A 19,705-nucleotide genomic window follows, 5' to 3' on the forward strand; every position below is an offset into this window, starting at 1 on the left:
GAGTTGGCCCATAAGCCTGCGCTCGCGAGTCATCAGTGTCGGACACGTAGTGGGAACGAGCAGGTCCCGATGCAAAAGTCACGGCAACCCTCGGCGGAGATGAAGGCGGACTCCGACTGGCTCTGATTTTTAGAAGCCCTTTTCATTCAGCAGGTTGGTTGCCAAATGGTTATCAATATGGCAGAGCCGTTATCCCGAGCGCCCACCTCTGCAAAAATGGCGTCACTTAACCGGGTCCGAGCTCTGGCGATGATTTTCTTAACTGTCACTGGCTGCAGTTGTGTCGCCCCGACAAGTGGCAAGGAAGGGTCCGAGGATACCGTCATCATAGGGCTCCGACTGGAGGACACGGACGACGTTTCCTTCATGGATAGGGGCTACCTGCGCGTGAGCGAGCGCTCTCGGGTGAAATTAAGGGTGTACGGGCAGAACATCAACAACGAGACCTGGTCCAAAATCTCTTTCACGGAACACGAACGGACCCGGCCGGTGGTGAGCCTTGACAGCTCCTCCTCGGGGGATAATCAGAGCCAAGAGGACTCGTCCGGCGGCTTGCATCCCTGCGGTATTAGAACTTCTGACATCATTATATTGCCAAACATAATCTTGAGTCGAAAGACGTCCGGAATAGTTGAGATCGAGGTCAAGCCTCTGCGCAAGACGGAGAGGAGTAAAGAGTATTACCTATGCGTCGCCACCGCCACGCCGGCCGTGCTGACCACCGGGCTGCACGACCCATGGACGGAGAACACCTGGATCTACCACGACGGGGACGACACCAAAGTGATAGTGGTGGAGGAGAAGAAGTTCCTGCTGCCCTTCTGGCTCCAGGTCATCTTCATCTCCATGCTGCTCTGCCTGTCGGGCATGTTCAGCGGCTTGAACCTGGGGCTCATGGCCCTGGACCCCATGGAGCTCCAGATAGTGCAGAACTGCGGCACGGAGAAGGAGAAGAACTACGCCAAGAAAATAGAGCCTGTCAGGAGCCAAGGGAATTACTTGCTTTGCTCGCTCCTGCTGGGGAACGTGCTGGTGAACACCACGCTGACCATCCTGCTGGACGACATCGCCGGCTCGGGCCTCATCGCGGTGGTCATGTCCACCATTGGAATAGTCATCTTTGGAGAGATCGTGCCCCAGGCCATCTGCTCCAGACACGGACTGGCTGTGGGGGCCAACACCATATTCCTCACCAAGTTCTTCATGCTGCTCACCTTCCCCGCGTCCTACCCGGTGAGCAAGCTGCTGGACTACCTCCTGGGCCAGGAGATAGGGACCGTGTACAACCGGGAGAAGCTCCTGGAGATGCTGCGCGTCACCGACCCTTACAACGACCTGGTGAAGGAGGAGCTCAACATCATCCAGGGCGCGCTGGAGCTGAGGACCAAGACCGTGGAGGACGTGATGACTCCGCTCAGGGATTGCTTCATGATCCCCGGGGACGCCACGCTGGACTTCAACACCATGTCGGACATCATGAAGGGCGGCTACACACGCATCCCCGTCTACGAGGGAGACAGGTCCAACATCGTGGACCTGCTCTTTGTCAAGGACCTGGCCTTTGTGGACCCGGACGACTGCACCCCGCTCAAGACCATCACCAAGTTTTACAGCCACCCGTTACATTTTGTCTTCAATGACACCAAGCTGGACGCAATGCTGGAGGAGTTTAAAAAAGGTGAGGCATCCAAATCTGGATAGAGTAGTAGACTATATAGTTTTTTTCCCCATGTGAACTTTATTCTACATCTTTGGTATTATTCAAGTGCAGTAATGAAAAGCAAGGCAGGTGAAAAGGACAGATTAATCCTTTCCAGTTTAACTGCCCCCCCCCCCCCCCCCCCAAGTGACAAAGGTCAATGCAAGAGCAGGTTGGCCTTTCACCTGTCCACCCAAACTCCCCCATCCTTGGATGAGGTAGTGGGGCGAACAGGTGTGTTGTAAAAGTAATGTTTTGTCTAATATGATACAAGGAGTCACAGCTTGCTCATCCATTTCTATCTGTGAGTGAGAGTGCCCCCCCAGTGCTCCATCCAGAGGTCAAGGTGTGTGATTTAGCATCCTAAATGTTCCAAACTGGATTTTCAGGAACAATATGGGGGATAGTAGTGGTGGGGGAGAACTCCTCCTGTCCCCTGCAAGATTCCACAATAAATTCCAGGCAGTTAAAGGTGCAGTGTGTAATATGACATCATCAAGAAAGTTCTACAAAGTTCTAGAATGCAACGCTCCCTGGGTAACCCCAACCCTTTAGAATAATAACAGAAGCTACAGTGGCCTTCAAGGACAAGAACAATTCTAAATTTTAAACAATGCACCTGATGACATTCCAACTATGACACTTTCAAGATGGCGGCACTAGGCCTTGGTCCAAAATATGCAGAAATATGGACATATATGAGACCCTTTCTAAGGGAAAAAATAATAATTTAAAACATTTTTGTCAGCTATTATGCACTAAATTAAATGTACTTATGGATATTATAATTACTTTCTACAAAATCTGCTAGGAAATAAAACCCAAAATTCTACACACTGCAGGTTTAAAGGTGGAGTCAGCGATTCTGGAGAACGCTTGATGTCAAAATCAGTGAATATCGCCTCACAATCCACTGACCCGTACATACTGTTTGTGTACGGGAAAATACATCTGGTGTGTATAGACAGCGTAGGCTCTATATAGCTATGGTGTGCCCGTTTGTTTACATACCCTTTGTTTACATACTAGTTTACAGAGCCTAGGCTGGTGTACTAACACTGGAATTTTTTTCCGGCGCACATATGGTCAGGTAGCGGATTGTGAGGACAATATTCCCTTTTTTATTTCTTTACAAAAAGTTATTTTAACAACAAACATTCTGCAGAATCACTGACTCCACCTTTTTGAGTAAAACAATGAAGGAGGAGGATAGGGTTGTTTGGGCATTTCTTATCAAAGCAGTGAAGCAGCCACATCAGTAGTAAGGCTCACCGGTCACTTCCTGTGAATGGGGGCAGAAGGAGGTGTCCTTATCTTTCTCCATCGCTTCCATTCACTGTTAATGTTCACACGCTCTCCCTCTCTCTCTCTCTCCTCCACTTTGTCCTGCTTTGCTTTCCTCCTCTTACCTTCCCCTCTCATTCAGGTTTTTTCACTCTCCCCTCCCTCTCTCTCTCTCTCTGCCTCTTTCTCTGTGATTTGTGAATGCATTAGGACATGTGGGAATGGTGCAACGGGCAGTGCTAAGGTTATCAGGTGGGGGGCATCTTGTTTGAGAACCTGCTTAAATCCTTCTCTCTACCCCTCCTGTGCTTGCCTCTCTGAATGATGGTGGCGATAACTCCTTTTGTCCAGCCCTGGAATGCAGTCGTGTGGATAATGAATAACAGCCTTTAACACCCTTGAGTGTGTGTATGTGTGTGTGTGAGTGTGTGTGTTTGCGTGTGTATGTGCATGCCATTTGAATGAGATGTTTACCTCAACCACGGTTTACCTGATGTTTTGCATAGCCACCTTCTCTTTCTCTGTTGTTGCCTCTGACTAAGGTATACCTGATTTTGAACATTTGCTCTACCTGTCAATTATTTCTTAAAGGTGCATTATACAGTTTCAGGGGAGGGGTATTTGTTTACATTTGCAGAGTAATAAAACTATATTAATTCACGTATTCGTTTCCCAAGAGTAGAGACAGAGGAATCAAGTATCGAGAGGAGTCGAGTGACAGTTCAATGGTAGATTTAATGTAAAATAATGACGGCGAAGTTACAGCGTATTGCAGATCAAGCATACAAAAAAAAGTGAGTTTCTCTCCTCTCATCAACAACATTATAACAAGTTCAGATATGCATTTGATTGGTCTATTTTGTCACATGTTATTAAAATCATCCTTCTTCTGGCTTTCTTCCGGATTGATGAATCTGCTATATGGGAGAAAACTCCTACGTGCCAATGTCCTTGGTGCAATAATGTGTCTTATCTGTGGCTAACTGGTGATGTGAGTTTTACAGAGACTCATTGTTAGAAAACGAATACATCGTTAGCCTCCAGCTTGTGGGAAAACAAAGATTGTACAACAAAATGCATGTGTTCTTTCGAGAAGGAGCTTTTTAACGAAGTACAGAGTTTTACGACTTTCTATATCACATGAAGATCAATGGTTAATTGTTAGTTTGATTATATAGATATATATTGATTACATAAGCAAATGAAGGTGCTATAGTCTTCAATAAGTATTTGGATATTAAAATCCTGACAAGAGCTTGCAGATGGTTTACAAACCATATTTACTCTATGTAATTCTGAGTATTGAAGAATTCTATACTCATAAATTCAAACTCAATCATTTTCTGGCCTGTAACTAAACGTTAGAGTACAAGATGTTTAACTGTGGGCCCTGCTAATATGAACAACAATAGCAAACAAGTATTTTTTCAAGTAGCTTTCTAACTTCAAACTGTGTTCCAGGGATCACATTTTCCTGTGAGGAAAGTCTGTTAATTCAGTCATGAGAATATACCTTACAAAATTTTAATTTCTCTGACACCAAAAATTACATAGTGCACCTTTAACACCATGTTTACCTGTTCAATGCTTTAAATGAAGGGTGAAAAGTGCGATTGATGCATTTCCTGCTCATTACAATATTCACTTTACTTTAAGAGGCTTAATTTGAAGGGAAAACAGAACAAATCTTTCAGCTCCATTACCAGCAATTAGGTTCACCTCTCTGTGCCAAATTAGCATTACATAATATAGCTACTAGCGGGGGGGGGGGGGGGGGGGGGGGGGGGGGGTTGTTTGTTTTCATCAAAGTTGACTATTTACAGACACGTAGTAGCAGCAGAAAACATCACGTGCCTTGACCTTGTTTGTCATATTTCCCAAAGTGGGTTCAACAGAGTCTGATGCCATGCTCCGCTACATTGTTACAATAACATCATAACTAAATATGACCCCGCAGTGTCTCTCAACCCAGTTATCACACCAGTGGACTGAGAACATTTGATGGTAGATACCTATTATTTAGGCAGTGTAAGGACTAAAGTGGGTGTAGAAATCAAACAGATAAATAGAAGAATGAGCATATACCACTCACTCAGCTAAAACCACAATTCACCTAATGCAACATCTCATTGAATTCAGTGACACATAAACTGTAGTTTGTAGTCCTCACCGAGACTTCCTCAGATGAAGTGTTTTGCTGTGCGTATGCAGGATTGTTGACCTATCACAGTATACCACATTTTGTGCTTTTGATCACCTATTCTGACTCTTGTATCATTTTGGAACAAAAGTCCATTGTATTAAAATTTCAAATGTATTATCCTCAAAGGAGCCACATGCCACGATACATGCTTCTGTTTAACTTAATGCTAAGCGTCAACTCAATTAACTATTAAACAAAGTTGAGCAAGTAATGTAGTATGGAATAACATTTGAAAATAGTCTTATAGACTGTGTTGCAGACGGTGCAGCTTTGTAATGAAAGACTCCTCTCACAATGTCATAATTTCTGTAGGGACACGCAACCGTTTGCATCCGCAGTGTTGTTTAGCATTAGCTCCCATCCACTCCTGCTAGCTATGGTGCCTGACATTGATATATACCTGAGTTGGGTCAGGATGAAGTTAAGTCTAAATGAGACATGTAACACATTTCAATTAGAGTTAATGGAATACATAACTGTGAGCTCTTGTGGGGTGCAATGTGTTTTATCTGTAGCATTATTTTTCACGTTAGCACATGTATACAAACTATTATTATAGAATATTACTCCATGCCTTTACTATACTGATTTTCATCGTATCAGTTTGGTACTAGTCGCCTACTATATAATAGCCTGGAGTGTTAAAGTTGCATAGAAAAGATTGTATCACTAAAAAACCCTCAAAGTCTAGCTAACAGCTTCTGTTGTGGGCTCAGGTACATCTGCTTACTCAATGAAGTGGTGTTTGGTGAATTCTGTTGGTTTCTTCCAACTCAAATACATAATTTGCTGTGTTCCCATTATGATGCCAACATAGTTCATGGTATAGTGGTGTGTGTAGTGGCCCAGCAGTGCTACTGCGGCTGGCCCTGCGCCAGAGGGAATTCGCCTTCTGCCTCTCATGGAAGTCATAAGCAAATGTAGTAGGGAGGGCTGCGGGGTCAAAGTTTCCCGTCAATCTGGCTCTGTTCACAGCGCACACTCGGTTCAAAGTGCTTTGTATTGTAAGTCACTGTTAATTAATTTGATGGCGCTTGCGGGGCTGCACTGACTTCAGACGGCTGTGAAAGAGAGAAAAATAAGAAATAAGTAAAACACGCTCATATTTGAGAATGTGTTGCGGAGTTGGATTTGAACTTCCTGGCAAAGGATCTCGGTTGTGGATTTGTGATGCTTTCACGCTCACACTCTCACCTTTACAACGCTGTGTATTTTTATTTATTTTTTTGTCATGTATATTTTATTCAAGATGTAGGATACATGTTGTGGGACAAAATAATACAATCTACATTTTAATTTTGAAATAGAAACAAAGGAAACTACAACAACAAATAGAACAAATACTGATGACAAACACAAAATAAAACAGATTGTAAATACACAATCTACTCAGAAATCAAACTGAATTAATGTTGGCCTTAAAGGTGCACAATGGAACTTTGTGTGTTAGAGAAATTAACATTTTCTATGGTTTATTCTCATAACTGTATAAACAAACTTTACTCACAGGAAAATTGGATCCGTGCAACACTGTTTTCAAGTTGGAAAGCTACCCGAAAAAGACTGTTTCACGGTTGTTGTTTAAAGCAGCAGGGCCCAGAGTTTGGTTCACAAACACATTCTAATCTTACGTTTGCTTCAAGGTGTCTCAAAAAGATTTAGTTTTGATTTATAATGATGCATCTTTAAAAAAGTAAAGTACAATAAAAATATGTTCAACAGTAACAGTGGCAAAGCTAGTACTTCCCATATTATTTTAGCTCAACCTTTTTCTTAGTTTTGAGAAATGAGTCCTGGCCCGACCAGGGCTCCCTATAGGTTAGGGGTTGCGGTCAGATTCATGCAGGAGCTTTTTAATTCAGGCAGACACCCCTCTGGAAACTTCTAACCCCTCCATTAATTGCTCTCGGCCTGCGATTGCAACAATTACTGTCATCCGGGGGGGCTGCTTGTCAAGCTGCAGGTTTACCGGTTAATGAGTGGGTCAGCGTGTGCCATTTGGGACCAAACCAAGCCCTTTGAGTCAGGAACAGGGATTTAGCTGCCCCTTCTGACTCCTGAGTTATGTGTGATATTCCAGAAAGTGAAAGTTCTCCACCCACTCACAGGAAGTTGTAGCCAGGGGTGGAGGATGGGATCTACTGTATGGATTAGAGCTGCAACGATTAATCGACGAATCGATTATTAATCGATTATTAAAATAATCGGCAACTATTTTGATAACCGATTAATCGTTTTGAGTAATTTTTTAATAAAAAATTTCCAAATTCTCTGATTTCAGCTTCTCAAATGTGAATATTTTCTGGTTTCTTTAATCCTATTATGACAGTAAACTGAAATATCTGTGTGTTTTGGACATAACAATACATTTGAGGACGTCAACATGGGCTTTGGAAAATGTATCAACATTTTTCACCATTTTCTGACATCTTACGGAACAAAACACTATTCGATTAATAATCGATTAATCGAGAAAATAATCGACAGATTAATCGATTATCAAAATAATCGTTAGTTGCAGCCCTAGTATGGATGTTTGGAGGGCTCAAGACAGGTTATGCTCAGTTGTTCTTTCATCTCCACACTGGCCTAACTTGATATGTGAGTCCACAAGGAATTCAGGAAAACCCTTTCCCCCAAACTGTCTCGCTTGTCCTGCTAACAGCAACAGACTCAAACACTTCTTACATTACATTTGATTTAGTTAGCACAATGCTTATCAGTAATATAGTGTTTCATAGATATGCACAATGTTATGACAAGTCTTGGAGCCATTGTGCTTATGAAAAATACCCCTCAACATTCCTTTGAAAGCTTAGTTAAGATAGCAGCCCTCCTGCCTTGTGTGAAAACCCATTCACTTTCCTAATGCTAAATGACCGATATTTCAGCACATGGTTTCTCCAGTTAGCTAGTATTTCATAGCCCAGGGACTGAAGTCCCCAGCGTAAAAGTGCCTACATGAGGCCCGGCACGTCTTGAACTAGTTCCCTGATTGTCGCAATATAGGCCAATCTATGCTTAATTCAGATTCAGCAGCCTTCACGGTCCCTTTGCTCAGTACTTTGTCTTAAAGTGAAAGTCTTTTTTTATATATATACTCTGTCAGCCTTGTTGAAGTAGGTGACGGGTTTTGTGGTCAGTCTTAAAATGCGTTTATTCTTTCTGGGTGTTTGTGTGGAGTGTATCATAGCAAATGTCTAGAATGTGTGTGTGTGTGTGTGTGTGTGTGTGTGTGTGTGTGTGTGTGTGTGTGTGTGTGTGTGTGTGTGTGTGTGTTTGCCTGGTAACCCTTGGTGCTAATGCTGCAACAAGTGTTGGATTTAAATGGCATCATGTTGGTAAGAACACTTAATGTTTCCTGATGAGGGACACCCCTTTGAACTCAGCCAGACTTCTGCTGCCGGCCGCTCACTTTATCAGAACTAAATACCTCTCGTCAAAGGTTGTCTGCATTTCACTGTGCCTCGCGTTATAGGGAGACGGCGTTGATTTTTTTTCTAAACATAAATAAAGTTTCATACAAAATGAAGCATGTGACAAGTACATGTAACATACATGTGTGCAAAGCATAATTTAAAAAGCATAATTTCTCGTTCTTGTATGAATACTATACTTTTTAAAATCACATCAATGTGTTTCCTGCTCATCCATTGTCCAGTCACCTGTTCAGCTTAAAGGTGCACTATGCAGTTTCAAGGCATGGGAATTTGTTTACATTTGTAGAGCTTGCAGTTAGTTTACAAAACATATTTACTCTTTATGTAATTCTTAGTATTGAATAATTCTATCATCATAAATCAAAACAAAATTATTTTGAGGCACTTGGAACCAAAAGTAAGACTATATGTATGTAAATAAAACTGTGGACCCTGCTGCCACAAACAAACAACAGTGAAACAGTAAGTTTTCAGGTAGCTTTCTTACTTTAAACAGTGTTCCAGTGATCCAATTTTCCTGAGAGGAAAGTTTGTTTATTCAGTTATGGGAATATACCTTTGAAAGTTTTCTCTTCTCTGACACACACAAATTTACATATGCACCTTTAAGTTATTATGAAAACTCTTGCTGAGCATTTTCTTTTTCAGAATTAGCACCTGCATATCATTGGTTATCTGGTGACTATTCATATGCGCTTATGCAACCTCTTTGACTTCACTTTAATAGAGAGAATGCAAACGTCTGTTGTAGAAACCTGCAGTGTGGTAACTTTTCATCCACTGTTCCCTTGACTCTCACTTCAAATGACAACAAAGTCTTTTTGCATGTTTGAGCCCATTGGTTTTGTAGAGTGTAGAGACTTGCTGGGTGTACTGCAGGTGATCCATCACAGTTGTCTTTACTTTTTGTCCCGGTTAGGCTTGCGTCATAGTAGTGTATTTTGCCACTTGGCTAGCCTGGAAATCCAGACCCTGATATCTTGAACGATAGAGGGTCTGGCCACGATCAATAGTAATTTCCAACTCAAGGGGCGGCTCCTACGCGTGCATTTCAAATGCCACTGCACGCAGTTGGATAGCACTACAACCAATCAGAGCGATGCACAAGGTGACGTAAGCCCCGTTCGTTTAGCGAACAGCTGTTAAACTGTTAAATTAAACATTTGCCGTGGTCAGTCGGCAAAACAGAACATTCCACTTACTTGCTAATGAAATATTTGAGTGCCGTCTTCCAAATCGTAAAGGGTCGAGGCCAAAGCAGTCTCAAACTCACACAACATATCCGCAGCCATCTTTGATGTTTACTATCACGGCTTCGACGTCGCATGCACGTCACTGTCGTCATCCGGTTACGTCCTCCCCAGAGTACCATACAAAGGGCTCTGGCGCGCCCATATTAGATAGAACCAATTGAAACGTGAGCCCAGATTTCTGGTCTTTTTGAAAAAGCTTCAACGGAGAGTTTCCAGACCAACTAGTGGCAGGTCTGGGAATGCCAGGCTACCACTTGGGTCCAGCTAAAAACAACATTGGCATAATATCGCACTGGAAGTCCCCATGGAAAACATGTTAGCAAACCGTAAATAATTTTTACATTTAGCCTTGTTAGAATTGATGTGGGGTCGTTTGCTTCTCCAGTCAATATGTTTTGGTCTCCATGAACTCCTAGGGGAAATATCTGGGCCTTCTACCTGCTAAATAATGTACTATGTTAGCTAGCTTGGCACTAACTTTGTCTGTGCTCTGTTAGATGTTGGGCACAGGTCTGCTGTTGATGGAAACACAGTCAAGGATTGATCAGTTATATAATAATAATGATGACAAGAGCCGCTTTAAAGCTAAAGTGACTGACTTTTGTTGCCCCCCATGAGGAATTCGGAGAAATTACAACAACACTGTCAGCGAATGGATTTTATACCTCCTGCTGTTATCCAGGTTTTTTCTTAGCAGTAGAAACATCAACTGAAACATTTCTTGGGCGTTTGTTGGGAGTTTTTCTTAGTTCCTTTGCCAGTGTCAGGGGGTGACACCAGTTTGTTAACGCTGCCATACTGAGAAATACAGAGAGAGTACTGTGGAGCTGATAGGCTAAATGAACTTTCTGTCAACTCGTTTGGCATTGGCGTGAATGCAACCAGCATTCATTCATATGAAAACTGTACGCGCCATAGCTTTAAGGATGTGCTGGGGTTTCCAGAATTTCAGACCTTTTTGCCTAGCTTCAATGAAAAACAATCAACAAGGTGGACATTATATATTCACAACATGTTCTGCTCATGTTTGCTCAACTTGATGAAATGTTCACTGTGTTGGATTTTTTTCGAGCAAGATCAAAATCTCTATTAGTGGATTTTTACACTGAAGTGAATGGAAAACCAATGGTGGATTTGTCAGCCTATGTATCAATTTAGTATGATTTAGGAAGTCCTTAGCAGTAATGTCAAGAGTACACTATTTGTATTTAATAAGTAGCATTTTTAGAAGCACTAGGAATTGTGTTGAACATGGCAACACTGTATAGGTTTATAGACATTCCGAATATGTTGCAATGTTCTATTCAATGGTTAATGTGCAAACAATAAATCAAAGAAGACACGATTGACTTTTGGTGATTTACATATTGTCTGGATTGGACTCCTGTGTTTTCTGTGTTAAAAGACTTGCTTTTGGAATTGGCCTACATTCTTCAGATTCTGGTACAACATGGAGTGTAGGCTTTTAAGACCCGATTAGTACAACAGTTACGGAGTGTGAATCTAGGTGCAGTGCGTTCCCGAAAGCCTGTCTGATCTGGCATTATGACTTTTGCTTTACATTTATTTTCCTCCCCCTGGGCAGCCCATAATACGCATTTAAAAAAAAAACTTACATCATTTAGTTCTGTCTGCAACGGTTTGGATTTGCTGCTCAGCCATGTGTATGCTAGGGTGAAAAGGTGAACTGTTTGCTCCACTTCTTCAGGTAGGTGTATGCCGTTTTGTGGCACAGGCTTACAACTCTTGTCGGTGGCAGCTTGCTATATTTGGCATCAATTCAAAAATGCTTTAGCCTCCAAGTTAGCAGTAATTGGTAGGGCTGCAACTAACGATTATTTTGATAATCGATTATTTTCTCGATTAATCGATTATTAATCGATTAGTGTTTTGGTCTGTAAAATATCAGAAAATGGTGAAAAATGTTAATACATTTTCCAAAGCCCATGTTGACGTCCTCAAATGTATTGTTATGTACAAAACACATAGATATTTCAGTTTACTGTCATAATAGGATTAAAGAAACCAGAAAATATTCACATTTGAGAAGCTGAAATCAGAGAATTTGGACATTTTGTATTAAAAAATTACTCAAAACGATTAATCGATTATCAAAATAGTTGGCGATTATTTTAATAATCGATTCGTCGATTAATCGTTGCAGCTCTAGTAATTGGTCAACGTTTGTGCCACCAAATTGAAGGCGCAATAACGTCGTGAATTTAAAAAGAATCACAACGAGGTCCCTGTTCTGACGTGGTGTGAGAATTGCTTTGAAGAGCAAATTGTGTGAATTTTCTTTCATGGAAGAGCTTTTGATTTGGCCTCCTTGGCTCTGTGTGTCCGATGTGTGCGATGTATCAAAAGACTGCTCACAACAGAGGACAATGGACTGTTATGAATATGTGCTGACACTGCTGAGAAAGAGACAGTGTTAAGAATAAGCCCCATGTTGTACCAAGGAAGTGGGTAGGATAAATCTGAGGTAGAATGCTCATTCTGTATTACTCAGGTCTCTCTCGGTCAGAGTCTTTCCCACAGAGATCACAACAGTGTACTATGTTGTCTCAAGTGCTAAAAATATGGGTAATGTAGAAATCCCAAAGTTTTAATTTTTTTTTCTTTTCTTCTTAATAACCTGACCCATAAGTGACTCATTTCATTCCTAGTAGCCTCCTGATGATGGCCGCTCCTGTCGGAAAGGCTTTGTCGCTTTTGTGTTGTGGACGTAGTTAAGGAGCTGAGTCTGCTTCCAGCACATGTTGCCAAGGATCTGCAGCAATGCAATGCTCAGGGAAAAAAATGTATTATGCAATCTAGAATGCAACCACCCCCACGTTCCCTTTAATACGCTGTTTCCCAAAACAGAGATCACATTGGACCTGTGTGCTCTTTCTTTTTGAGGAACAAGGAGTTGACACATTTTTGGGATTTCATAATTGACATGGTAGGAGAGCAACAGCAGACTAGGCTAGACTATGACTGAAGTACTGTTTATCGGTTTAATGAAAACTTAGTACATTCGTAATCATTATTTCATTTGGATTTTAAATTAACTTACAAACTTAGTTTTTTAACTAAAGTAAAAAATTGTATTTAAATAATAGAAATCCCTTTCAAAGCTCACATATCCTTTTTAATTAAATGTCAAATGAGCATCTCTTGAGCTGTCCTCAATGATCACAGCACACATCCAGTTCTTGGCTTTTGTGCTCTTGAGACTGGCAAGACACTTGTTGGTGTCTGCGGTGTTGAGTGAATGGTCAGAGGCGATCATGCATTTTAATGGCTGATCTTGTTACTCTAAAGGAGAATACAATTAAGAATGCAGTTGGAGCTCATTCAAGACCATTCAGTCAACGTTGTGAACATCCCAAAACTCAGACAAAACTTATCAGAGATCCTCATGTTTGAATCTAATGGCAGAAACTCTTCTCACTATGGAAATTGAGAATAAAATGAATAATTGTGTGTGTGTGTGTGTGTGTGTGTGTGTGTGTGAGAATTTTCAATTTTTTCTTCAGAGTAAGAAGCAATATTCTTTGTGTCTCTGGTGAGAGGAAAACGTCACTGGGGAGATGTTTGTTTACACTGCATTTATGTCTACAAGATATCATCATAGGAATTTGGGTGTTGCACATTATGTCATTCGTATGAAATGAAGGGAAATTGCTGCTATTACTGTCACCGTATGATGATCAGGAGGGGTTTGAAGAATGATGATTATGATTTGCTGCGGAGGCTGAGATGGGCCAATCTGTGAATCTCAGGTTTTTGCTGTAATAATCAGGCATAGTTTTCTCACATTGGTGAAGCTACTGAGCTCCAGTAAAGCTTGGAGGTAGTGATACTCGACTTTTTGAAAATCATCTGTTTTGATGTACTGCCTTCTCTTTGAGTCTCCGACGTACACTTAAGCTGCTATACTACAGCTGTCAATATTTCATAAAAAAAAACAGTTCTCTCTGCATTCGCACTTCTGTGTAAGTATGCACGACTACATCTCCTTCATACAGTTTCTGTCAAACTTTAACTTGAGCAAAAGGGGAAAATAAGGCTCATTCAGGCCGTGCCTCCGAGAGGGAGAGAAAGCCCTCCAGCTTGGTCAGCCCAGTATCCATGCTCTGTGCAGCACACTCAGGGGAAGCAGCAAAGCCACTTGCTTGTGCAGCAAAGTCCCATCCCCCTCCTCCCACATTCCCTCTCTCCCTCTTCTCTCCATATTGTCCTCTTGCCCATTTCCCTCAGTGTTATAAATTACAAACGACACAAACCTCCAGGCCTAATGCCCTGCCGTGGACGTCTTCCAAGCTGCACTTTTTGGAGAGCCAAGAGGCTGGCTTCATTGATAACACCGGGCACACTGTCCGTCTCTCCCATTTTCTGGCATGAGCAAATGCCCGAGACGGGCCCTTCACAGGCCCGAAAGACACCAGTCCCCTTTTTTACAATCAGCTGATGGAGCCTGCTTTTCTGAGAGTTGCAGCAGCGGTAGTGTTTCGTTTCAGCCGACGCATCAATAATGAATCGAATAACAACACGGATTGAGCATTCAAAACTTTACACAATGCTTCCGTGTGATTTATTTGTTAATGAATCAGATTTTGAGATGTTGAGATTCCTGTGAGAACTAATCAAAGTCATGTTGGGCCACATTTCTCACACCACTGTTTGGTTTCTGAGAAATTGGCACCAGCCATTAGTAAGCATATATTAGCAATGGGCCAAGAAGTGTCATTCTCAAACGTGCATTTGACCATTCTTACGCTGCCAAAGTAATATTAAAGGAGTCAATACAAAGAATAGACGTCATAATACATTTACTTCCTCTAACAGTGGCACCACGTCATATCGGTTACACTAAAAATAGTTTCTACTGCTGGCCTGCAGAGCTCTGACATTGCAGGCATCACAGGAGGTGCTTTAGTTGCTTTCATTTTACAAACTCTAAAATATTTCCACTCTGCAGACACTTTAGTCACTTTAACTTGCTAGAATGCACACACCTTCATCTGTGTAAAGGTCATTCCTATTCTACTTTGACATGAAGACAATTTTTATGAGTAAAGTGTGGGTTTCAGGATGTCAAATTTTGTATCGGCGAAGCATCTAGGGGGCTAGCAGCGTTAGCCTCCTCCATTGTCGTTATAGCATTGAGCAGCGTTTTATAGCCTCCCCTCATGGAGTCTTGCTATTAGACATAGCGTTCGGTCAAGAATCAATATAAGTCAACTAGAACGTTTCCAAAGTTTGTTACAAGGCGTCCCTGACAGTAAAAAGTATAATTACATCACATTATCCTGGAGCAGTGAGGGGACTACTTACTTCCGTGCTTCATATCGCAAGGTTTACCTCAATGTGATGTGACACAAATGAGACGTGTATTACGTACAGTGAGTGTAAAACAGGATAAAAGCCACTGGAATACGCTGTTTTCCACATCATTCAAAATTAACCTGTAACGGCTGGATCAGGAGGAACTGCAGGCGCGGAGACAGTATCAGTTATAAGAAGATTTATTTTGGAAGTAACCAGCAGGGGGTTAGGACCGTGATGGGGGGGGGGGGGAGCTGGCTGTCATGGGGCTCCAGGGAGAGAGCAACGGGGCAAGTCCAGGGAGCTGAGTGTGACCAGGCTAGAGCAGGCAGGCAGAGGGGTCCGGGAGGAAGTGCTGGCGGGCGAGGGCTGGAGCTGGTGGCTGGAGTCAGGCCGGGAGAGCTGTGGCAGAAAAAACAGGAGTTAGGCAGAAAAAACAGGAGTTAGCCAGAAAAAATGCAAAAAGCGGAGCTGCAAACAGGTTAGCTTAGAGCAGGGGTTTTCAAAGTGTGAGAGAGTGAGCCCCCCCTCAGAGAACAAATTTCAGTGGAGCCCCCCCCCCCCCAAAAAAAATATATATTTTACAAATTTAAACATGTTTTTGAAACATTCTAAAAAAAAATGTGCGTTTTTAAACACATTTAATACATTTTAACATCTTAATCCAGTGTTTTAATCCTGCTTCCTTTAAGCATGGATACTACTGACTGAGTGTGCATCGGAGTGAGAAAGATAGGCAGACAGACTTGCCCAAATTATTGACTAGTTAAATGTCATTCACACACCCAGTGTTTTTTCGCTAGTGCCTCCAATGTCCTGCTGGAGGAGAATAGCAGCCAGTGGAGAACCAGACCCTCCTAGGGGGGTCCGGGGGTATGCCCCCCCGGGAGATTTTTTTTCACCTTTTTAAAGGGAAATGCATGAATCTGGTGCACTTTGAGAGGACAATTAAGAGGCTAAATTTGAGGAATTTTGTGTGAACAAATAATTTGGAGACACTGGGTCTGATGAATTAGAAGCTATTGAAGAAGGACACATGGATTTTCCATAAAAATATTAATTTAAAATAAACAAAATGTATGCAGGGTCCTCTGGGTTGGGCTTGGTGCTCTTTTTCTTTAACAAGACATATTTCTCTGTAATTTACTGAATGCATTTAAATGCAGTGAGGGGAACGAAGCAGAAGAACTTGTGTCCAGCTATGCCGTGATCTTGGTATACATTTTTTTTTTTTTTTTTTTTACATATTCATCCGCGCCCCCCCTGCCATAACCCCGCGCCCCCCAAGGGGGGCGCGCCCCACAGTTTGAAAACCGCTGGCTTAGAGAGAGGACTGACTATGTGGAAACAGAATCTACAATCTGGCAGTGTCTGGAAGGTAGGGCCGGGTATATGAAGAGCATTTGATTTATGATTGATGGCAGCTGTGAATGCTGGTGATTGACTCCAGCACACCTGACTCCAACCCTGCAATTAGACCAGCACACAGACAAGGGGAAAAGGGAAAAAACAACACAAGGCCTAGAGGCCCAAGTAGGATCATGACAGAACCGCTTAGAAACCAGATATACTGCTTTGTTGTAAATGCAGTGATGCATTGTTAGGTCATTCAGTTCTCTTAGTATGCCTGCACTTTTCCCCTCTCTGGTGTCTCCCGACTAACACAGCGAGGGGTGAAACTGCTAGTAGAGCCCTACTATGGTCTGTCGGCCCCTGCCACTGCTCCGGCTGACCCTCCAGACCCACATCCAGGCTCCGATTCCTTTAACCCTATCCACAGCTAACCCTACAATTCCTGTCCTGTTTGCATCCATTGCAGATGGGGGCTTTGATGTGCTTGTGTAGTATTCTAGTGAGCTCAAGTCTTGATGTTTCTATTCCAAATCATTGAAATAGCTAATTTAATTCAGGGTGGATTTTCCCTTTTGGGCTATGAATTGTGACAGGCTTGATGGAATGTGTTATCCTTTATATGAAATGGTTCATTAGTATTCAGTAGGGACTTATTGGTGCAATAAGTTATTTTTAAAGCTGTTTGGCGGTACAGGGTCAAGATTGTAAAGGTGCACTCTGTAGTTTATGTAAAGGGGGATTTGTTTACATTTGCAGAACATATTGAATGTACATATAATTCTTAGTATTGAATAATTCTATCATCATAAATCAAAGCTTAATTATTTTGAGGCATCTGGAACCAAAATAAAACTAAAATATGATTGTAAACCAAACTGTGGGCCCTGCCGCTGTAAACAACAAGAGTGAAAGGAGGCTTTTTAACTTCAAAAAGTGTTCCAGGGTACCAATTTTTCCTTTGAGGAAAGTCAGTTTATTCAGTTATGAGAATATATCTATGAAAACGTTCACTTCTCTGACACACCCAAAGTTACATAGTGCACCTATTAATTGTTTGAGAAGAGTTATTTCAGATCATTACTAGAACATATTCATGACACGCTTTGCTTAAGCCTGTTCACATCAGGACACAAACTATAGTCAGTTAAAATCAGACTTTACATAACAATTATTATGAATCATGTCCATAGTCACTAGTAGTCTGATGATTGTGTGCAGATGAGTAATGTAATGAAAACAACATACTGTAGAGTGCAGGAAGTTGTCGCTGATTTGACGTTCACGGTTTCCCTCAACAACCCACATTCTCAAAGCTTATTGTACAAAGCACGGGAGCTTTCTTATCGAGCACTTAGCTCATTCTAGCTTTAAGGATTTCGCTCCGGCTAATTGTTTTTATTGAGGTATTAATTATGGGTTTCAAAGCTCCAAGTACTCTGTGCCAAAAATGCGTGTTTTTAGGTGTTTAATTAGCTCACTCTTTCTGTGTCACAAGTGCAGAATGCGTCAATTGATATTGCCTTAGGTTTATTCTTATAATTATTTAAAAAAAAATCAGGATTAGTGGATGTATCTTTTATTTTATTTTATTTTTTAAATATTTTTTTTCTATCAGAAGCAGTACAATACTGTATACATTTCAATATAATTACTTTCTTTTTCTCTTTCCAGCTCTATGTTTTTTTTTACAAACATTCAAACATAAGAAAAGCAAATCATATACTGTATAAAAAATGTATGGATGTATCTTTTTTTAATGTATTGAATAGTATCACACTTTGCTGTATGGGCTTGGAAAGGATTAAGAAAAATAGTTGTGAGAAATGGCTTCATTTATAGCAGTATTGTCCAAGATGCTTACTCTCATCGACATTGACAACACACACACACACACACACACACACACACACACACACACACACACACACACATAGCAGCGAGTTAAATTAAGCGATATATTTATGTTAATATACATGTTTGATCGCTCTATATTCATACAGTCTCTCAGTCACTCCGCTCTTCGTGTAATTGGCGAGAACATTTTCTGGTATCCGACAACTGTTTATCCAATCAGAAGAGAATGCTACGGGCACGTCTCTCTGCCCGTGCACGCACAGAGAGCGAAAGATAGGTGAGCAGGTAAAAATCCTTCCCAGTGTCAGTTTTTATGTTGTAATTTTTTTATTTTTTTTAATCTCAGATGACGCTAGATAACTCTCTGCTTGAAGACCGCTGTGCGTTAATGTGGTGACGTAGGGACGATGGAGGGGATTGCTAACTGAAGTCACTGACAGGAAGTTTGTTAAAAGAACCATTTCGGGGGGCGCCCAGGTTCGATTCCAGCCCGCGGTCGTTATCTGCATGTCACTCCCCTCTCTGCCCCATTTCAACTCTGTCTCTACACTATCAATAAAGCATAAAAATGACAAAAAAAAGAACCATTTCGCTTACTTCTCCTTTAATTTTCCAAATTCCCCTCAGTCACTTTCTTTTTTACATTAGTCATAAAGCCATTGTTATCTTAATTTTACAATAAAAAAAATGTAACTGTAGCCTAAATCGAGAAGAGTGATAATATCAACAAAATTACCGAGCAACACCAGATACACAACATTATCTAAAGTTAGTTTATATTATAGGCTACTGGTCATTCTAGACTGGTAAAGGCTGTAGCAGCAAAGTTGTTTATTTATTCCTCACAAATTCATATTCTAAGTTGAGGATTGGGTTTTATTTCGACAGACTATTAAGGCCATGTTGAGAAAAAAAAAGATTTACGAGATTAAAAGTCGTTATTATACATAAACAAAAGTGGTAATATTATGAGAATAAAGTGGTAGTTTTAGGCAGTGTGTTATTAAGAGAAGAAATGTCAGAAGAGTCTTTTCCCCTGCATTAGAATGAGGAACATGGAGCATATTGTGAAGTTGTACTTCAGTGTATGTTTCACAAACAAGGAAATACTTCATATTTTGGTCCATCAGCTCCTCGTTATCATACTCATTCATAATTTATTCTCGACTTCAATAAGACTTAATTCTCTTATTATTTTGATTCTTATTTTAATTTCCTCCAAGTGATTCTTTCTTCTAAACAGACTCATGTTATGACTGGTCTATCTATTAATAAATACAGGTAGGCCTACACGCAGTTACTG

The 19,705-nt window shown here is 41.3% G+C and overlaps 1 protein-coding gene across 1 annotated transcript in view; it reads left to right on the forward strand.

Annotated features, from left to right (window-relative positions):
• Window positions 1-177: 177 nt before the first annotated feature.
• The window catches only part of cnnm2b (cyclin and CBS domain divalent metal cation transport mediator 2b), a gene marked incomplete at both ends in the record, with an annotated part of 43,277 nt that continues 23,749 nt past the window's right edge, over window positions 178-19,705 (forward strand). The window contains one exon of the mRNA XM_080028997.1: window positions 178-1,678. Within this exon, the coding sequence (XP_079885123.1) occupies window positions 178-1,678 (1,501 nt within the window). The remainder of the gene's footprint in view (window positions 1,679-19,705) is intronic.

The sequence above is a fragment of the Ammodytes marinus genome (genome assembly GCF_949987685.1).
Source record: "Ammodytes marinus genome assembly, chromosome: 6".
NCBI lineage: Eukaryota > Metazoa > Chordata > Actinopteri > Uranoscopiformes > Ammodytidae > Ammodytes > Ammodytes marinus.